Source organism: Achroia grisella, unplaced genomic scaffold (assembly GCF_030625045.1).
Source record: "Achroia grisella isolate CSIRO2021 unplaced genomic scaffold, CSIRO_AGI_Agris_v1 utg1576, whole genome shotgun sequence".
NCBI classification, from domain to species: Eukaryota; Metazoa; Arthropoda; class Insecta; order Lepidoptera; family Pyralidae; genus Achroia; species Achroia grisella.
Genome location: NW_026712658.1, coordinates 1467102 through 1486821, shown reverse-complemented (window position 1 = coordinate 1486821; position 19720 = coordinate 1467102). Strand labels below are relative to the sequence as shown.

Sequence of the window (19720 nt, the reverse complement as noted above, 5' to 3'; positions counted from 1 at the left end):
GAAACTTTCACATTTTGTTAGTAACCAAAAAATAAAACTTCACGCATTCATATTTGTGCGACTAATCTCTATCGGTCCGCAGTACCGCCCTTTTGGTTTGAAATCACAAATCTTAATTTCCTAAAAATCCTCGGAACTATATTTGTTGAATAGGTATATAACTATTCGCGAATATTCCTATTAACTTCAATTAAAGTAGTTCTACTGATAGTGTACCTATTTTTTAATAGTGTTCAATAGTGTAGGTACACTAGGTAATGTAATAATCCCTGATAAAAGAAAGCATACTCCACTTTATAATCTAGTTTTCCTAAATCCTACTATTATTAGTTATGAAATTTGAAAATCCATCAGGTTCCGACGTACATCCACTAATTCTCCACGTCGACGTACCTACAATAACCGTTTTCATTTTTCCTTTTATATGGCAAAGATTATACACATGTAACTGAAGGTATCTATAGCAGTACTGGATGTCGTATAAAATAGAATAAAAATATAAACGGTTAGAGAATATTTATTTTAATAAAAAAATTAATCTTGAAGGTATTCACGACGCCAAACTTTCAACTGACTTAAAAAGTAAGCCATAGGACTCAACCAAACCATTAAAATGAATAAAACATGTACCATTTGTTCCTGCAAAATATTTGTTTATTTTTATAAACTATTTGAAAAAAACAGTTACAAAAGTTGTACGGTTCGCAATTGCGCAATGGCTCAAAAGGGCTTAGATACAGTAAGTGTTTGGTTAATATCAAACACATTAACTAAAACAAACCATATGATTTTCACCATTAAAAATTACCAAGGTGCATATTTATTTGTCACAAAATTGTGCAGACTAAAACTCATAGACCCCCCCCCCTACCCTAGGGGGGAAGGGGATTATTAGTAATGTAGATTGATAACCCCATTGCTAGCAATGTACCATGTCAGGTCGACCTCCACGCGGTTCCCCCTGGAAACCACCGTGTTAAATTCCTGGTGAATTTGTCACGATGGGCTAACTAACCTGACCTCATGCTCATCTTATCATCCTCCACTGGTGCCCCGCCAGCGTAAACCGTTAGCGCAGGCGGGTGCACCATTCCATTATCATTCACAAAAAAAAAAGACCCCCCCCCTCACACACTAATGCATAATAGTAGATTTCAACGTTTGAAATGAAGTTGTCAGCAAAGATCAGTTACAGAAAACAGCCTGGACACGTCTGCTACGCAAACTTAAGTGTAGGTATAGGTTCTTTATAGCTTATGCACCCATAAATTGCATATGGCAAGCATTACTACAATCCGACAAGGTTAATTATATATGTGGATATACTTACGAATGTCAAAAAGGTGATGTGTGGTTAATACAGAGGCCACGTGTACATACGGATCTATGAATATCACACTTCTCCACATCGACCATATTATATTGCTATATTATAGAAGCCTTATTCTTAATGTAAGGAAAATCTCCACCAACATTATTCATAATCCATTAGTGGGTAAAATCCCATATTTTCTAGACACTTCCCGCCGTAGTGTCTAGAATATATGGGATCTTACCGACAAATAACAACTCGATGTCGACAGGGAATTTATCGCCATACGCTAGAACCTTTAGCTGGCAATATACTATGTCATCTACTTTGTCTTGGAAAAAAATCTAAAAATAAACTTACTCCCTTCGATACAGGAATCCTTGGCGGAGTAGAAATTATCATGCCCACTTGGGTCGCCTTTCGGTTAGGAGCAATAAACATAGGACGACCAATTGCTTGCATAACAGCCCTATATTTGTTTGCAACTCCAAACATTTTGTTTATTAGATACGTCCTTTGAGAAGTTGTGATTAAATAGGTATTGGCTTTTATTTTTAGGCTGACGACGTAACCCGACAAAAGAAAAATTAATTGTCAGTGTCTAAAAAGGTAAGCTACCGATTCATTTGATTACATTTTAGACCACTACAAAATCTAAATTTACTTTAGAATCTTATATGCTTTTTTATCATTCAACATTTTTTAACTAATTTATTCTAAGGTAAAAGTGATAAGATAAGGACGATTTGCAGGTTAAACTTAAGATACAAAATATGGTTCTCAGTCAACATTAGGAGTTACAGGACCGGACTATTTTTTATTAATAATAATAATACCCCCGCACTAATATCGTGACGCTAGATTTTCATATAAGTAGGTACATATATAAGAATGTGGATTAGCTTTTACTTGATACAAAACATTTTTAGTGAAAACTCCGTGTTATGAGTAACAAAAAGAAACCTCACAAACATCTACAATCATCGAAGTTATACTCTAATTTTAACAACAACATGTATAACTTACATATCAATGGGTAACTATAGGTTTGTAATTGGTGTGTCCAACACTGGATAGTCAGGTACATAAATTCACATACGAAGAATGTTGGCTATATTTGTGCTTTAGAGTCAATAAAGCGGTAAATAAATCACAATAACACTCACATAATTTCAATAAATAGACAATAATTAGTTGTTACCACAATGTGCTTAATATTTACTAGGCAATAAAGACTGCTCTAATGCGTTGAAACTTCTATATAAATTAGCTGAAGAACATCCCAGAATACCAGCACACTCCTCCATTATAAATGCAAAACTTTTTGGAAAATTCTCATGTAATTCCGCAATAAATCTATTGTTTAAGTCTCCTGTTTTTGACACTACTCTTGGATAGGATCGTGTCCAATAATTAAACGTTTTTATTTCTTCTCTATTTTTTATTAAAAAATTAAGAGTTTTAGATTTTAATTCAGCTCTCATTTTCTTCTGATTCTTAATTACACTTAAAGGAATTTCATCTTCCGAACAAAAGCTATCTACGTCAGATTTTAATTTTTCAGTATGAATGTTCAAGCCTTCTTTGATTTTTTTGTCTAAAATATTTTCTAAATTGGGATCCCCATGGGTATTAAATACATTTTCTAAATCAGTTTCTTCTACATGAGGTACTTTCACATATAGTTGTTTAACATCATAAACCTCCTCATCAAATTTAGGATCAGTTATAAAATCATTACAATTTGACGACAAGGAGTTATTATCATTAGTCTCAGGAATATCTAATATATCTGAATTTCCAGTTTGGTTTATGTCCGTGACTTCAGTGATTGATTGAACCTCAGAATTTTGTTGATGTTCATTAATGAATTGGGTATCAGTAATTACTTCATTGGCTTTATAACCTGCATTTAATTCATTGGCTACTAAGTCATCTTCTATTTTATCGTCGTCATACGTTTGAATTAAATTCTTAAGGTTTGCAGATACTGTATTTAATTTATCTTTTTGTAAATTACTATAATAAGCAAAAAGTAAATCATTAATTTGTTTTTGAACGTCTTTATGGTTAGTTGATCTCTTTGTTCTTTTAGCTTTGCTTACATCTCCTTCATCATTAATAAACTTCGGTTTTCTTTTTCTAGGTTCCTTTGGTTTAGATTCTTTTAAGGGTATGGGTATTTTATATTTTTTGCATGTAAATAATATTATATCATCAATAGTTTTTTCTCTATCAAAAGTATCTGGATTGTAAAAATAATCAGCATCAGAAACTTGCGTGCTTTTGGAGCTTATATTTTCTATTTCAATATTTAATTCATCTTCATTGCGTGAATCATTATACTGTACAGTGTTTTCAAAAGAATTTTCTACACCTGGAGCTACTTCAGGAAATTCTGTTTTTATTTCTTTTTCAAAATCTAGAAAATTATCATCAAAAATATTTACATCTTTATCTTCTTCAATAATAGTATCTTCAATTTCTCTATGATCTTCTGTAATTTGTGTATCACCTGATTTCCTAGCCGTCTTAAAATCGGTTACTACGATATTTTCGGTAGAATCATTAGTATAAACACTTTCTTTATCGCTTTCATAATTGTTTACTTTCTTTATGTGTTTTAATGTTGGCCTATTCGTTTTTGTCCAATTTTTGTTATCACAGTGTCTTATAAAAACCATTTCTGTATCATAAACTTTACCTTTTAATAGGCCAAGGATTCCTGATTTTATATTTTGATCGATAATATTGATGCCTACAACAGCATTATTAGAATCTTGTGAATACAGCTTTAAGTCGGAACAAGCATATTTTATAGAGTATTGAGTAAAATCTTCACTCAGTAACAACCTTAATTCAGGATCTTTATAATACTGTAGTACAATGTCGGTATAAGTTGTTAGAGGTGTTAAAGTAGGGACAAACTTACTCTTAGGAATCACTTCAAATTCTGTTTTTACTGGAATGTTATCTAAAATGTTCATGGTAGTTTTATCACTAAATGATGGTTTTTTTCTACATGGTATCTTTACTTTTCTCTGTTCCATAAAAACATAGTCATCTGTATCAATGTAATATAACTCAGCAAGGGAACAACAATATTTACATAGTATTATTTTTCTGAATTGTAGAAAATTACACCATTCATGAAAAGAAAATAATCTGTCAGATGATTCAGAAGAGCCTCCCAATTTATATGATTTCATATAAGCATTCTCTTGATTGATATTATCAACTATCTCTGACAATTTTACATCATAAACATCATCTAAACCAAAGCACATTTTTAGTGCAAATAAAATATATGACATTACAGTACATTCGTAAAAAGGCATTTGTGTATTGGTTTTTTTTTTAGCATGGTCAATTATGAGAAATTTATTTGGAGAGAAATAATGCATTAAAGAATAAACAAGTCTTTTAAAGTCATTAGGAAGACATAATTCTCTTATATATTGATCAACAAGATTTGTTACATTTTGTAGTACAGGTGCCTCCAATGAAAATGTTTTTATGAAAGACATAGCATGGAAACGCATTAATTGCATTGAAGGAACATAATATAAACAAAGTGACCGATTGTATACACTAAATAAAGACACATCAATGTCTATGGGTAGATATTTGGTACAAGTATGGAAGCTAAGTTTACCCTCCTGAACATATCTTAGCAAATGGGTTAATTGTATATCACTACAGTCAAAATGAAGTGCCAAATATAGGATTGTAAGTAACAATCGAGTACATACAAAAGATACATCATTTCCTAAAGGGATTTTCCGTTTTATTCCTCTAATATCAACATTGTCTATATCTTGACTAGTACTTGTATCATTCTGAATATCTTCTACTCCTAACCTGAAATTATATTTTTTATTTTAAATGGTAATACAGTGAATCAATATTCGCATTCCTATCATATGTTCACAAATTGACATACCCCTCACTTCCGATCATCATGGGTTCGATTCTTTGCATAAGAGTGACAAACTAATATTATGTTTATTATTGTTTACATATTTATTAAACTTTTCCAAATGTCTAAATCATTTTCATTTCAACAATTATTTTGTAAATCTTAGTCACATCTGTTATACAACACTGAAGATACAACAACAATATTTATTTTAATTTTTCCATAACAATGAGATACATCATTAGAAATTTCAATTTCAACCAAAATGGAAACTGAGTATGTAGGCAAAATTCATTTAATTTTACAGTTGTGATAAATAGTTGTAGTCTTACTCTAATTAATATATCTTAAAAAATATGTGGTGCCAGCCAACTTGAATGCAAGGAGTCTTGTATGGTATATATGCACGAAACACAAACATATTTATACAATATAGGGACAAATTAAAATTTGTGCAATAGTATAATAAATAATAATAACATATACATACCCTAATTCCTTTTTATTCTGATACTTTTTCATATACAAAGACCATAACCAAAGTACTTTCGTTTTGATACTTGGTTTAGCTCCAATTGAGATCAATTCCTCTGTTAATCCAGCCAAAATACAGTTATATGCATGCCATTTGTGCCATTCTCCGCACACTAAAAGCATGAAATCTATCTATCATCATCTATCTAACAATTATAGTATTAATTATATATATATAATAATAATCAATTGTATGTAAACCTAAACATATTTAGTTACTGCTTTTTATTATAGTGTCCACCACAGAATAACCTCAAAGTTGATAATTCCCAAAACTTACTTTTGACGTCTTCTTTAATTATCTTAATTTTAGTTCTCTTCTGGACAAATAAATTGCCGCCATCTTCTAAGTATCTATCTTCAAACATAGTCTCCCTTACATTAGAATCTTGAGTACCGCATTCAACACAATAATAATAACCATCGATGAGATTTAAATCTGTACTACCACACACAGTACAGGGATTAACATCCATATTGGTATGAATACAATAAAATAATGTTAAATTATTATATATACACAATAGTGAAAAATTACTAACTGTAATTTTTACATAAAAAGGTGTACTGCGTTCCAGACTATATTATTGTTTTTTAAACGGACACTTAAATTTACATGTGTGAATGTCAATTTTTCAAATAATGTTACCAGATGTAGCGGAGTAGTTGCACGGTATCGCATTTGCTGAATCGTATTTTTTTTATTTTAGAGTTTAAGAACAAGTTTCCATAACATATTTTTAAAATTCAAATATACAGAAAACAGGTACAGAGACCTTGGTGTTCTGCACTCTCGTAGGGGATGAAGATGCAGAAAAAGGTGTACCGTGTTCCACACAAACTATGAAGTTTTTTTAACAGACTCTAAATTGACAATTCTACGTATCAAATTTTCAAATAAAGTTGCAGTGCACAAAACAACAAATTTTTAGAAAATAAATAAACGTACTTATTCTCTGACGTGCACTGATCTGGAAACAAAGTTTTTCAGCAGCGTTTTTTTTTATGGATATTTTTTTTAATTTTTTAAGAAATTCACCAGGATTTTATCACGAAGGTTTCTAAGGGGGACCGCGTGGAGGTCAACCTGACACAGTATAATTCTAGTAGTGGGGTCATTAGTATTCATTACTAACAATTCCTTTCCCCTCAGATTTTAATGTATGGTGGTTCCGCCTGCATTGATAGTTTACGCTGGCAAGGCACTAGTGGTAGATAATAAAATAAGTATGAAGTCAATGGTCTATCATGGCGAATTGCCCAGGAATTAACCAATATATAATATATGGTTTCCAGGGAGAACCGCATGGATGTGACCTAACAGACATTGGTAGTAATAAGATATTAGTTCCCATTATTGTATTGTTTTTGTCATCTAAACTATCTACTTGTACAATATAAATATGTACATAGCTACAACTTGTATCACTCATGTTCTTTCCACTGGCTGGTACAAAGGAACACATTCTAAAATGTTAGCGGTACCACAGATAAGATAAGTACCAAACCAACCATAGTTGAAAATACTTGCTAAATTTGCAAATTCAAAAAATACTCAAGAAAGCTCTCTTGTATATTTTTTGTGCATTAAAAATATGATACAGATAACATTACATAACGGCATAGAATTTTTTGGTGTTACTAGTTAAATTTATAATAGTTTTCCCATAAATTAAGTATTTTTAGTAGCCCTAAATAAAACGGTTTAGATATTGTTGCCGTCAATCAAAATAGTGTTTGATCTTTTAAAAGTAACCATAGATATATAAAAGTTTAATCATCATTTGAAAATTATTGAGAATTTTTTTACTTTTATATAATCTATTGTAGATCCCGAGCCACTGACATATAAGAGAGAATGAAAGAGCACATCATTCTGCTAATGAAGCACTCGTTTCTGGCGATCTTATTCCTATTAAAAATTATTCTCTTCCTGTCTTTGCCTGGAGATATCCTTAAAGACACTTGGAATGATCTCTACACAATAGATCGAAATGTAGAATATATAGTTATATTCAAACCAATATACCTAATAAACCATGTTTTTTTTAAATGAAATTCCAGCCAGTACATCCTGCTAGATTTCATATATGTAGTAGATAGTGCCATCTGTGACTGTAGAACTGATATCGGAGACTTGAGCCATATTTTTCTTTTCTTGTCTGTCTTTCTTTTGTACGGCCATTCGTTATTGTACAATGTCTTAGCACCTTTAAAACCCCCATTCCCGACTCATATTAATTTGTTATTGAACTCCTACAACTAATCAGTTTTATCAACACATATAGCCGAAGCTAAAAGAAAAGAAATAAAACTATTTTTTTAAGTGGTAGAGTACACTGTTTATGACCACATGTTGCAGCACGAATGGACCAGGGAATACACATCCACATCTCTGCAGGATTCCGACGTTAGGCATTTTCGTGTTTAGTGTGAGTTGAGGTGTCTGACGCCCTTTCCCCTCCCCCTTAAACCTCTCCTTATTTTGTTCCCTACACACCCCTTTTTTACTTTACCATGATACAAAAGATATATTTTATCTCAGGGTGGTACCAATGACTACGTTGCTGGAGAATTCACTCCTGAGAGACTGTACCAATGTGTAAAGTACCTAAGTGTGGCGGCACTCAGGTTGCCCTGAGTATCCGAAACCCACCACCTAAAGATTAATTAACACCACCTAAAGATTGATTAATCACCATCTAAAATAGCGATGCCGGTTTTACTTTTCCTTAAGGAGACGCAAAATTTGGTACTTCGTAAAAAAATTTCGTATTTGTTGACTTTTAAAAATGTTTGCTTTTGAAAAATTTTAAAAAGTTAGCAATTACGAACTTTTTTTCATCTCACCCATAGGTGGCGGATTTGCTTAGCGCTAGACGATCCCGATGCAAGAGCTGCATCTGTCACCGACTTCCGACTTTGTTATAATTCCCCTTCCAGGTCCTTCAAGAGTTCTAGATTGACAAGAGATTGACCTGTCTTTCATCAGGATATCGAGCTTTCTAGTCTCTTGCTAAGATTGCCTAGGAAAATGTCTGTCAAGGATCTTTTCCACTACTGTGCAGACAGAATAATCGTTGGCCCAATATGTTAAAGAGAAAGTACATCTTCTTGTTTCTCTCTTTGCATGTAACTTGACATTCAATGATATTTAAAAAAATGTAGTTAATCAGATGTAGGCAAAATAATTAATTGCAAAAGGACTATATTCTAATCAGACCCTAGTTTAATTCATTATATACGTTTACGTTTGTTTATATACGTGGCCTCACATATCATTATCATCTTCTTCATATCATTATAATGCTTCTTGCTTATTCTATTTATTTGGGGTCGGCGTAATCGGCGTAACGTTGCCTCACAGGTATTAATAATAAAGTGACAACGTTAATGTGGAGATTAAATTATGCTCTAAATTCTAAAAGAATTACTACATAATATATATAAAACTCAACAAAACTGTAATCCTCAAATATTATTCGTTTGTAAATAGTAGTTTATATAACTGGATGTAGGCAATTGGATTCTAAATTCTACCATATAGTAGCAGTTTTTATAGCGTATTGGTTGGTTGTTCTCCGTCAGTTTCCGTCATCGATAACTAGCGTAATTCGGGCGTGTACTTGATTTACGCGTGAATTGAAAGAAACAGGTCTTTCAAACGTGTTAGTGAGGTCTAAAAGTGTTTACCTTGTTACTTTTTCTAGATCAATAATGCGATTGTCGTTTTTACCACACCCGAGCATTTAAGTGTTTATATGTTAGACCGTATTCCAGGCTGGTGGCTGGCCTGAATCTGTGCTTCTGTGAATGTTGTGCTGTGTTGTGAGAAAGTTAGCTCAGCTAATGGTGTGCAGTGCTTAATTTGTGGATATCGGACGTACATTGATGGGCTGTAATATCACACGGAAGGCGGCAACGGAGCCGCACCGGCGGGGTCTAACTTCCTGGAGGGCTTACGTTAAAATCCGCCACACTGGAACTGATGGAATTGGAGAACATCGTTGCCAACACTGTCTACTTGAAAGCCAGAGAGGGTACGTACATGATTTACAATTAAAATTATGCGAGCGATTAGAATTATTCATGAAGACTCGCCTGCCTACATACTATATTCAAATTGATTAAATGACGACAGTTTATACTACTAGGCAAACACATGGTTTGATTTCTAAACATGAGTCAGGCAGGCATAATAAAATGAAGATCACAACCACTCAGGCCTTTCTGGGTATAGGTATATCTGAAAGATTAGCCATCTAAAATGATAATAGACTGTACTAATTGATGATTAAAAACGAAAAATTAGTAACCAATAAATAATTGAATATTATAGTCAACATATATAGATTTACAGTCATTTAGTTTTAATTATAAATAGTTTAAATTTGATATATATAAAATTTTATAACCTTTTGATAAATTAGGTTACAAAATAGATAAGTATATGGACAATGACAGCTATAGCTATTTGCTCTAATTTGGCAAAGGCCTTCTACAACTTCATTCAATTGTTTCCCAAGCTGCTGATTTGGGACAATTGCTGTTTAACATTGCTTTCCATGGAACTCTCAGACACAGACATTTTCCTGCTTTCCTGCTGTGAGTCTGTGGTGGCTTGTAAGCCATGTAACATAAAATTATAATTTTACATATAGTTTCACATATTAAAGCATTAATTTAGATTACATTATTAAAACAATATTATGTTAAAATGAAAAAGAAACTATTATTGAAATGACTAATTACAGTAATAGTTTCTTTTGTTACCTATGTTTTTATACACCTGTATATTTATCATTTAATATTTGTAATAATATATTAAGGTCAAAAGACAGTACTTTACTATATAAAGGATTTTTTATATTTTAATACAAAATAGACTCACTGTTTTTTTTTCAAAGATTGAAATTGATTAAAGTAAAAATACCATAAGAAAATGTACCAGTTCTTCTCAACTGAAGTAGCTAGCCTATTTCTCAATTAAAGTATTTATCTACTATATGCATATGAGGCTAAAGGTCTTATAATATAAATAAACATTATTTGATTTTGTACTTAAGAAATATTGCTTTACTTGTTCTAGTTTTAGAAATATCTTCAAAGGACAAAAACTAAGATTTTGTTCCAAAATGTAAGTTCTCGACATTAATTTATTAAATTGTGATGAAATTTGTACAGATTATACACCTACAAATACAAATATTAGTAGATTATATTTTTTTGCAGAAAGAATAATAGATTCTATCTAGTGTTATCAAAAAAACATCCTTAAAAATTAGCTATCCTTATGGAAGCATAAATGCATATGATTGGATTGAATTTTTTTTAACAAATTTAAAAAAAAAATTACATTTTCATATACAAAACAAGTTCTAATGTTTCTGCAATAAAATACAAATTGGTTTTCCAAGATAGGTATTTAAATATAGATTAGAATTAGGTATTTTGCATTTTAAATATTATTATAATAAAAATGACAAATTTCTGATTAAATATATGTTAGAATTCAGATAGACCTTCAAGGGATGGACATACAATATCTACTAACCAATGACATATACTATTATACATATACATACATATGTACCTAACTTATGAATGCATATACTTACATATTATTCTTTTATATAATACTAGCTGTATGAAAAAATATTTAACTCAATTAACACAATATAAGTCAAATAAATAAGTTTCATCGTTTTAGCTTCAAAAATGATAAAAAGTAAAAATAAATATTTAATCAATAGGCTAAAAAATAAATTTCAAACTTCTAGCTTTAAATATGACGATACATCTATATAACCTTGGATCTACCCTTTTAATCCTCTTGCAACCCTTTTTCACATTAAAAAGTAACCTATGTCCTTTCTCAGGATCTAGTCTATCTATGTCTGTTTCAAATTTCAATTTAAATCGGTTCAGTATTTTTGGCGTGTAAGCGAGACAAACAGATAAAGTTACTTTCACATTTATAATATCAGTAAGGTATTTAATAAACTAACCCTAAAAAGACAAAGAAAAAAGTTTAATCATTCTAGCTTCCACAACCACACAAACAGCAAATTTCCACAATAACTTTCATTCTCTATTTTATTTTACTACCCCCCCCCCCCACCCCCTAAGAGTAAACATTTTACAAACATTGAATATCATATTTATTGATATTTAAACAACAGCCTAAAAATGAGTCTCAAACTTCTAGTTTTAAAAAATGACGATTCTTCCATACAGCCTACCATTGCAACCTTCCTTAACATACAATCCTTTTTTCACATTCAAAAGTACCCTATATTCTTTGTCCGGGTGTAAACTAACTGTGTACCAAATTTCATTTAAATTTTTATTTTGTTTTGGAGCGTAAGACTGACAGAAAGACAAACAGAGTTACTTTCACAGTTATAACATTAGTGGGGTTTTTAAAAATCTACCCCAAAAGAACCAATGACAATAGTTTCATCGTTCTAGTTTCAAAAATTACGAATTTACATAATAACTATCATCCCCTACTTTATTTTACCCCCTTAAGGGTAATTTTTTTACAAACAATGAATGTCATATTTATTTATATTTAATCAACAGCCTCAAAAATAAGTTTCAAGCTTCTAGCTTCAAAAATGACGATTTTACATAAAAACTTGCATCTCCTATTTTATTTTACCCCCTTAAGGGTATTTGTTTTTACAAACAATGAATGTCATAAGTATTTATATTTAATCAACAGTCTCAACAATAAGATTCAAGTTTCTAGCTTCAAAAATGACGTGTTTACATAAAAACTTGCATCCCCTATTTTATTTTACCCCCTTGAGGGTAATTTTTTTACAAACAATGAATGTCATATGTATTTATATTTAATCAACAGCCTAAAAATAAGTTTCAAGCTTCTAGCTTCTAAAATGACGATTTTACATAAAAACTTGCATCCCCTATTTTATTTTACCCCCTTAAGGGTATTTTTTTTACAAACAATGAATGTCAATGTATTTATATTTAATCAACAGTCTCAACAATAAGATTCAAGCTTCTAGCTTCAAAAATGACGTGTTTACATAAAAACTTGCATCCCCTATTTTATTTTACCCCCTTGAGGGTAATTTTTTTACAAACAATGAATGTCATATGTATTTATATTTAATCAACAGCCTCAAAAATAAGTTTCAAGCTTCTAGCTTCAAAAATGACGAATTTACATAAAAACTTGCATCCCCTATTTTATTTTACCCCCTTAAGGGTAATTTTTTACAAACATTGAATGTCATTTTTATTTATATTTAATCAACAGTCTCAAAAATAAGTTTCAAGCTTCTAGCTTCACGACGATGACAACAAATGACGATTCTTCCATACAATCTTTCATCCACCCTTTTAACCTCTTACGCCCCTTTTTTCGCATTAAAAAGTAGCCTATGTCCGTTCTCAGGGTCTAGACTATCTGTATACCAAATTTCATTCAAATCGGTTTAGTAGTTTTGGCGTGAAAGCGAGACAGACAGACAGAGTTACTTTCACATTTATAATATTAGTTTTTGTCGCAGAACAAAAATATATTTTTTTCGTTTCCGTACAAATAATAATTTTACAGTATTAATCTACAAACCAACATTTTGTTTCTTACAATCAGCTAAATAATTTAAATAGTTCCATAATATATGGCATAATGAAAAGGTCATTTATTTTATAAAAAAGACAGTTAGTTTTTATTTTAGTGAAAAATAAGAAAATTCTATTTTGATACAACAACCATATATTTATTAATACCTATACTTTATTAATTTTGTGTTAATGCTTTTTAAATAAACACCCACACATTATTTCTGTATAACCTACAAAAATGGGTAAATAATTTAATTTCGGATAGTGCCACACCACAACATTCTTTAAAAAATGTAAATAATAAAATTTGAAGAAATTGTGATTGTACTGAACAACTTAAAAAGAAAACTTAATAGTTTTTTTTTAAGTTGTTCAGAACAGGGAAACAACATTTGACATTTATTATTATTTAACATTGGATACTGACTTTAATTTTTGTAATTTATATTGTAAAACTTTAAGTTGGGCTAAACTGGGCTTGTATCCAGAGCCGTAAAACAAATTGATAAAAAAAATCGCCAAATTTGTCTCGCAATCGGCCAATTTCAGGTTTAAAGAAAAAACACATACACACGATATACGATTTTATCATAAAAAAGTGTCAAAAACAATATTTTCACTAAACGTCAACGTCATGTTTCCGGCAAGATCTTTCGTTTTACATTATGTTATCTGTGGTTTTGTTCTCTGTGATGGATACCTTATTGGCGCAAACGCACGCGATGTGTTGATTGGTTGTTAGCTAGTGAAATGAAAAGATGGCGAATGGCGCAAACGCACGCGATGTGTTGATTGGTTGTTAGCTAGTGAAATGAAAATATGACGAATAAGGATTCAACCGCATAAAGATAACCTTGTATTTCCATTTTGAACCCCTTACAACCCTTTTTTCGCATTAAAAAGTAGCCTATGTCCATCCTCGGCGTCTAGACTATCTGCGTACTAAATTTCATTTAAATCGGTTCAGTAGTTTTGGCGTGAAAGCGAGACAGACAGACAGACAGACAGACAGACAGACAGAGTTACTTTCGCATTTATAATATTAGTAAGGATTTATTTATTGGAATAATAAAATTATATTTTACAAAGTTGGTTAGTGTAACTATAACAGACTTATTAAATGCGAAAGTGTCATTTTCCTATTTATGTCAATAAAACAGGTTATAGGAATCTCTATGAGATTATACTACTTATACTAGAGAAAATGTTGCTATGTAGAATTATGCCAGCCTTTTAGACCGCAAAGTAATACCAATACCTATAGTTCGGCTTCAGAGAGAGCCATGGTAAAGAAGAATAAGCCCACAGAGTATGTGACGTCATAAGAAAGACTCTTCAATAATGAGATTTCAGCTCATCAGCTGATAACCTTAGATAAGCTCAGATAACCATTCAATAAGGTCTGACATAATACCACAAGGATCTGTTCTTGGCCCAATGACCTATACTTTGTATACTGCTGAGCTACCATTTACATCTTGGAGAATCACAGCTACATTTGTAGATGAGACTGCAGTTGTTAAGTTAGGCCAATCTACTATACCACACAGTGACCATGTAAGAGTCCTTGGCTTCCATATAGATTATAGACATAGCAAAAAGCAAGAGCTATATATTAGACGCTAGGTAGGAACTCTAGACTCTCTATGGACAACAAACTCCTCATCTATAAAGTTATCCTGAAATCTATTTTTTGGACGTATGATCTATGGGTCAGCACAAGTGATTCCAATACTCCAGTGCCAACAAAACCATATCTTAAGAACCATTGCACAAGTGCCATGGTACATAACTAACACTGAAGCCCACGAGCACCTTGAAATAGGAACAGTGAAAAAGGAAATTTGGAGTTGGTTTAATTATATTTTCTTGGTAGCTGACTATGAAACTAAACTTGATTAAACATTATCGTCGCTATAATAAGTTATATATATATAATAGGTTAGTCCTTATAAGCAAAGTTGTTATAAATTAATTCTACTGTATATATATATCATTGCATTGTTTACGATATCCTTGGAATTAATTCATATTTTTAGCGTTAGATGGCGATACAGCATTTCTACAATGCTTTATCTCCACAGATTAATCGATCACGCAAGGTGGATTCATTATCAAAATAACACTGAATTGTCAATTTTCTCAAGATAGCAATATAATCACGAACTTTTTCTTCATCTCTCTGATTCTGATTGTGAAATTTTATTTATTCTATCAGTGAAGAAATCGAATTGTACTAAATAATGCTAATAAATTCGCCTGTTTAGCATGCTTCTTTACTTAATTTATTTCAAGACTAAATTCAAACCTTATAATGTAGTTTCATCAGCATTGTATATATCTAAGTACCCTCTAGTACATTATATGACAGGCTTATTGATATTAAACACGATGCGTGGGGTGATTTCTGACACTATAGTATTTATGCAATTATTAAAGTTTTATTTTCATAGACAATACCTACACATATATATAAATTTAATTACCGACCTTTATTTTCTCTCACTCGCATAAGGCCGAGTAACACTTTCAATGATCGGATTAGGATTAGTCATAGAAATTAAAATAATCAAAGCCCTGATGTGCCTGATAAGTCATTATTAGAACCTCTTAAAATCCCTAACTCCCCCATACCGTAGTATTGGTTTTCTCTTGAGCCATACCAATTCACACTTGGTCTGTTGTTTATTATATAACTTTTGTTTGGAAACACGTCCAAAACTTCTGTAAAGTTAATACGTCACTCAGTATAAAACAGTAAACAAATCAGTTTAAACTACGTAAGGGTGATTCATGTTACTGACCTAATTATGTATTATAGTAATCTAGTCGTAGAGCATATTTTTATATGAGATCGATTATCTACCTTATGAGTTTTTGATATTACGAGAATGGGAAACGATTTTTTTATATCTCAAAGAACGTTTCGAGAAATGACCGGGATACATATTAAAAAGAAGAAGAAAGTGGCTTACTTTTCTCCTAGTGCAGACAAATTCATTAGCACAATCTAGTATTTATAACCACATATGTGGTCGATCATACCTTTGTGATCGGTGCTTTCAGCATTTTTTAAAGTGATATTACGCCCTCATCCTTCATCGTAGTTGTTGCAATACTAGTAAACGTATAAAAAACTTTCTAATATAAAAAAACTTAGGTACTGTAAAAAAGGTTGAAAGTATTATATTCGTTTGAACTAATCTAGAGGCTTTGCAACTTATAATTAGTTATCCGACGTTTAAAGGTAAAAGGTAGGTACTGTATCAGCATCTCGGTATATGATACCAACTAAGAAACCATAAATCTGAGGTGAATATATAGAAAAATAAACGTTGAGACACAAAAATCCCCACTAAGCAATAACTCCCCTTAGGGTTCCTCGACCATTTACAGTTCTATTGCACTGCTTTTATTACCAGGTGCTCCGTAGGGTTGTTTTTCGATAAATGTGTTTAGAAACGTTAGTAGCTAACGATTGAATTATAGTCATATGTCATATATATAGCCATGTGATGCGTAATTAATTATACGGAAGGAAAGTGTTCTATTGTACAAAATTGACAATCATATTATAATCGTACTTAAATGTAAAACAAAATGGAATTATGTTACGAATGTCCATTACGTTGAACACACAATTGACTAAATGCTAAACGAATTATTAATGCTAATGGAATAGAACACTCGCCTGCACTAACTCTTAACCCGTTGGTTAAACTGGCGAAGCACCAGTGTAGGATAATACTATGTGCATGAAGTAAGGTCACTTAGCCCATCGTAGCAGATTCACTAGAAATTAACCATTCTTTCATTTATTCGTTTTATTTTATTCGTTACACCAATCGTTACCAGGATGAACTGCGTGGGTTGTATTATATTTATCATTATTAACAAATACACTCCTTTAAAACATTTATTAATTCGCTTCTTTCGTTGTACTTAATCTTACGACTATTTGCCCACAACTTCATCAGAGGGACCTGGATTAGCTGGAACAAAAAGCAGACTGTCTTTATTACAAATATTATTATTTTTAATTGACTATTGGATTAAGCCGTCAAGAAAAAAACTCAATTTCACATTTATAATATTGATATTGTAACTTGATTTTTTTTATTATGTTCATAATTGTCGAACATTACTAAGCCAACATGTTATAACGAACTAAATCTGTCATCTATTTAACATATTCATGTACAAATTAGTCGTATTTAGCTCTATAAAAAGTACAGTCCACAAATCCATTATTGGTTAAACTGTGGTTATGTCAATACATTGTCCAGGTTTTCCCCTATATTAATATTTGCGCTTCCTATTGTATATTTTCCTGCCCGCCTTGCCTATTACACCCATACTACCTTGCCTACCTATTGTTATTTTTAATATAAGCATGAAAAGGTAATATGGTAGGTAAAGAAAATAAGAATAACCTTTTGTATTTGCTATTTATTAACATGAAACATTAGAAAACACACTTTTTATCGTTTTAAGAAATAGAAGAGCATAGAGACTTTCAGACTTCTACTTCGACTATTATTGCATCAACACTATGTGCTTCTTTAGAAATAACATCTCATCCGTGAGTTTTAAAGAAAGTTTGAAAACATAGAAGAAATTCTAATATTCGGGAACAATTTTAATGATTGTTGCATTATAATTGTGGTCTCTGCCTACTCCAGAGCACGTAAATGGTATGAGTATTTTATTTATTTATTTCAGACAATTTAATATTATTTACATCTGGTACTTTATTATATGGACTGGTAGAGATCTCTTTAAAGATACGAGTAAGTCCACCTTTGCTCACTCTGTATACTTTTTAGTTTATTACTTACTACTAAAAGTGCAATGACGAATATATAATATATTATTATATAACAATGTTAGCCCTTAGTATATTACCTTAAGGACTGACATATACCGAAAATAATAAAATATTAATAAAGACTTTGTGGCCACCATAATAACTTGGCAATCTGCCACGGTAGCGGCGGTACACAGCTCCCTCCGGCAAGTAGTCTTCCTTGATGAACGTGGACAACATGTTGGTGGACCCGGGCCACGAACGTTTTGAAGTTCGCGTTGTGACTCGATTCTATCTGCGTCACCCTCAATGTCAATATTTTTGGTCCCAATATTGTCGACGATGCCCTGTTACTTGGTAAAATAAAACATGCCAGAAAAATCAAAATCTTGGTTATTTAGTATTAAATCGTTAAAATTAGCAAGGTATTTCCTTCATTTAAGTCTAGAAATTTAGAAGACTTAAACACAAATTCTTTATATTTACAGTTACACGAATAACTTTGTTTCTCATTTTGGAATTTCAAGTTTGCATTGTTTTTAATCTTTCAGAATTTTTAGTTCTTATAGATTCAATAATAAATTAATACAGATCTAATAACTTGAATGCTTATTTACTTACCAACTTTATTTCTTTTCCTATTATACAGTTGTCATTGACCTCGTCAAAAAATAATATCGGAGTGGAAGTTTTAGTATCCGGCTCTCGACATAAGATACTCCCTGTACTGTGTTCTCCTTGTTTGCTAACTTATCTTCGATATTTTATGGATCAGAATAATGTGAGTTTTAGGGAAATTTATACCGCACCTACAAACAACTTGTCAAAATATTTATTTATATATTAAAATATATTTGTATATTAAATCAACATACACGTTAGTAATCAATATTTAGTAGATAATGCACTAATAAAAAATATTCATTTATTAATTCACTCATGAAGAAAGAATGAACGGCAATATAATGAAAAAGCGTAGAAACTATTTTCACAATTTTGACGGCTCCGGTCGTCTAGCGGTTTAGCGCACTTCCTTATTTTCCGATGGCGCTGGATCGATTCCTCGCACGGTCAGATATTTATTATTCTTAGTATGATTGTTTGTAACAGTCTGGGTATTTTCTGTGTATGTATTTCCAAAAAAAGTATAATATATGTATTTATATCAGTCGGTTAGTAACTATAACTCGAGCCTGGTTAACTAGGGTCTAGATGGCGCTGTGTGATTTATTCTGAAATATCATTATATCGCGTTTTTATCCTATGTTATAAACACTGATCATTTAGAAACTTCTTTGTAAGCCAACTGTCCCTAACACTATACATATGTATCTAATGCTGACTACCTAACCTATCTATATAAAATGTCTGTCAATTCCTGAAAGTTAAAAGCTTGGGAGGTAATTTAAATGCTGTTTCTGTGAGAGCCTTTTTATGTCGAAACGGTATTCATGTATAATTACTGTGATCGTTTTTGTTTATTGTATCTTGTGTTTATATTTGTATGTTCTGAGATAAAACAGAATGAATATCAGAAACTGAGTAATTT

At 31.5% G+C, this 19720-nt stretch overlaps 2 protein-coding genes across 6 annotated transcripts in view; one reads left to right on the top strand and one right to left on the bottom strand.

The window, feature by feature from the left end:
* Nucleotides 1–499: 499 nt before the first annotated feature.
* On the bottom strand, nt 500–6384 carry LOC131841292 (uncharacterized). 4 transcript variants are annotated; one of them, XR_009357444.1, is made up of 5 exons: nt 6046–6384; nt 5722–5878; nt 2339–5173; nt 1673–1871; nt 500–639 (listed from the first exon to the last, which is right to left on the bottom strand). XR_009357444.1 is itself a non-coding variant. In XM_059189603.1 (3 exons), exons 1-3 carry the CDS (start codon nt 6239–6241, stop codon nt 2524–2526), a joined length of 3003 nt encoding a protein of 1000 aa, XP_059045586.1. In that variant the 5' UTR covers nt 6242–6384; the 3' UTR covers nt 1672–2523. The 4 variants fall into 4 exon arrangements, 1 of the variants encoding a protein (XP_059045586.1); XR_009357445.1 differs by having other exon boundaries at nt 2479–5173; XR_009357443.1 differs by having other exon boundaries at nt 1673–5173.
* A 2666-nt stretch (nt 6385–9050) lies between these two features.
* LOC131841281 (G protein-coupled receptor kinase 2) overlaps nt 9051–19720 on the top strand; it is a 53130-nt gene continuing 42460 nt past the window's right edge. Inside the window, exons 1-2 of one of the 2 annotated variants that reach the window (XM_059189581.1) lie at nt 9051–9132; nt 9546–9805. In XM_059189581.1, the coding sequence (XP_059045564.1) occupies nt 9754–9805 (52 nt within the window). In that variant the 5' untranslated portion in view covers nt 9051–9132; nt 9546–9753. Of the gene's footprint in view, nt 9133–9364; nt 9806–19720 lie in introns of those variants that run through there. The other variant, XM_059189580.1, reaches the window with a different exon arrangement.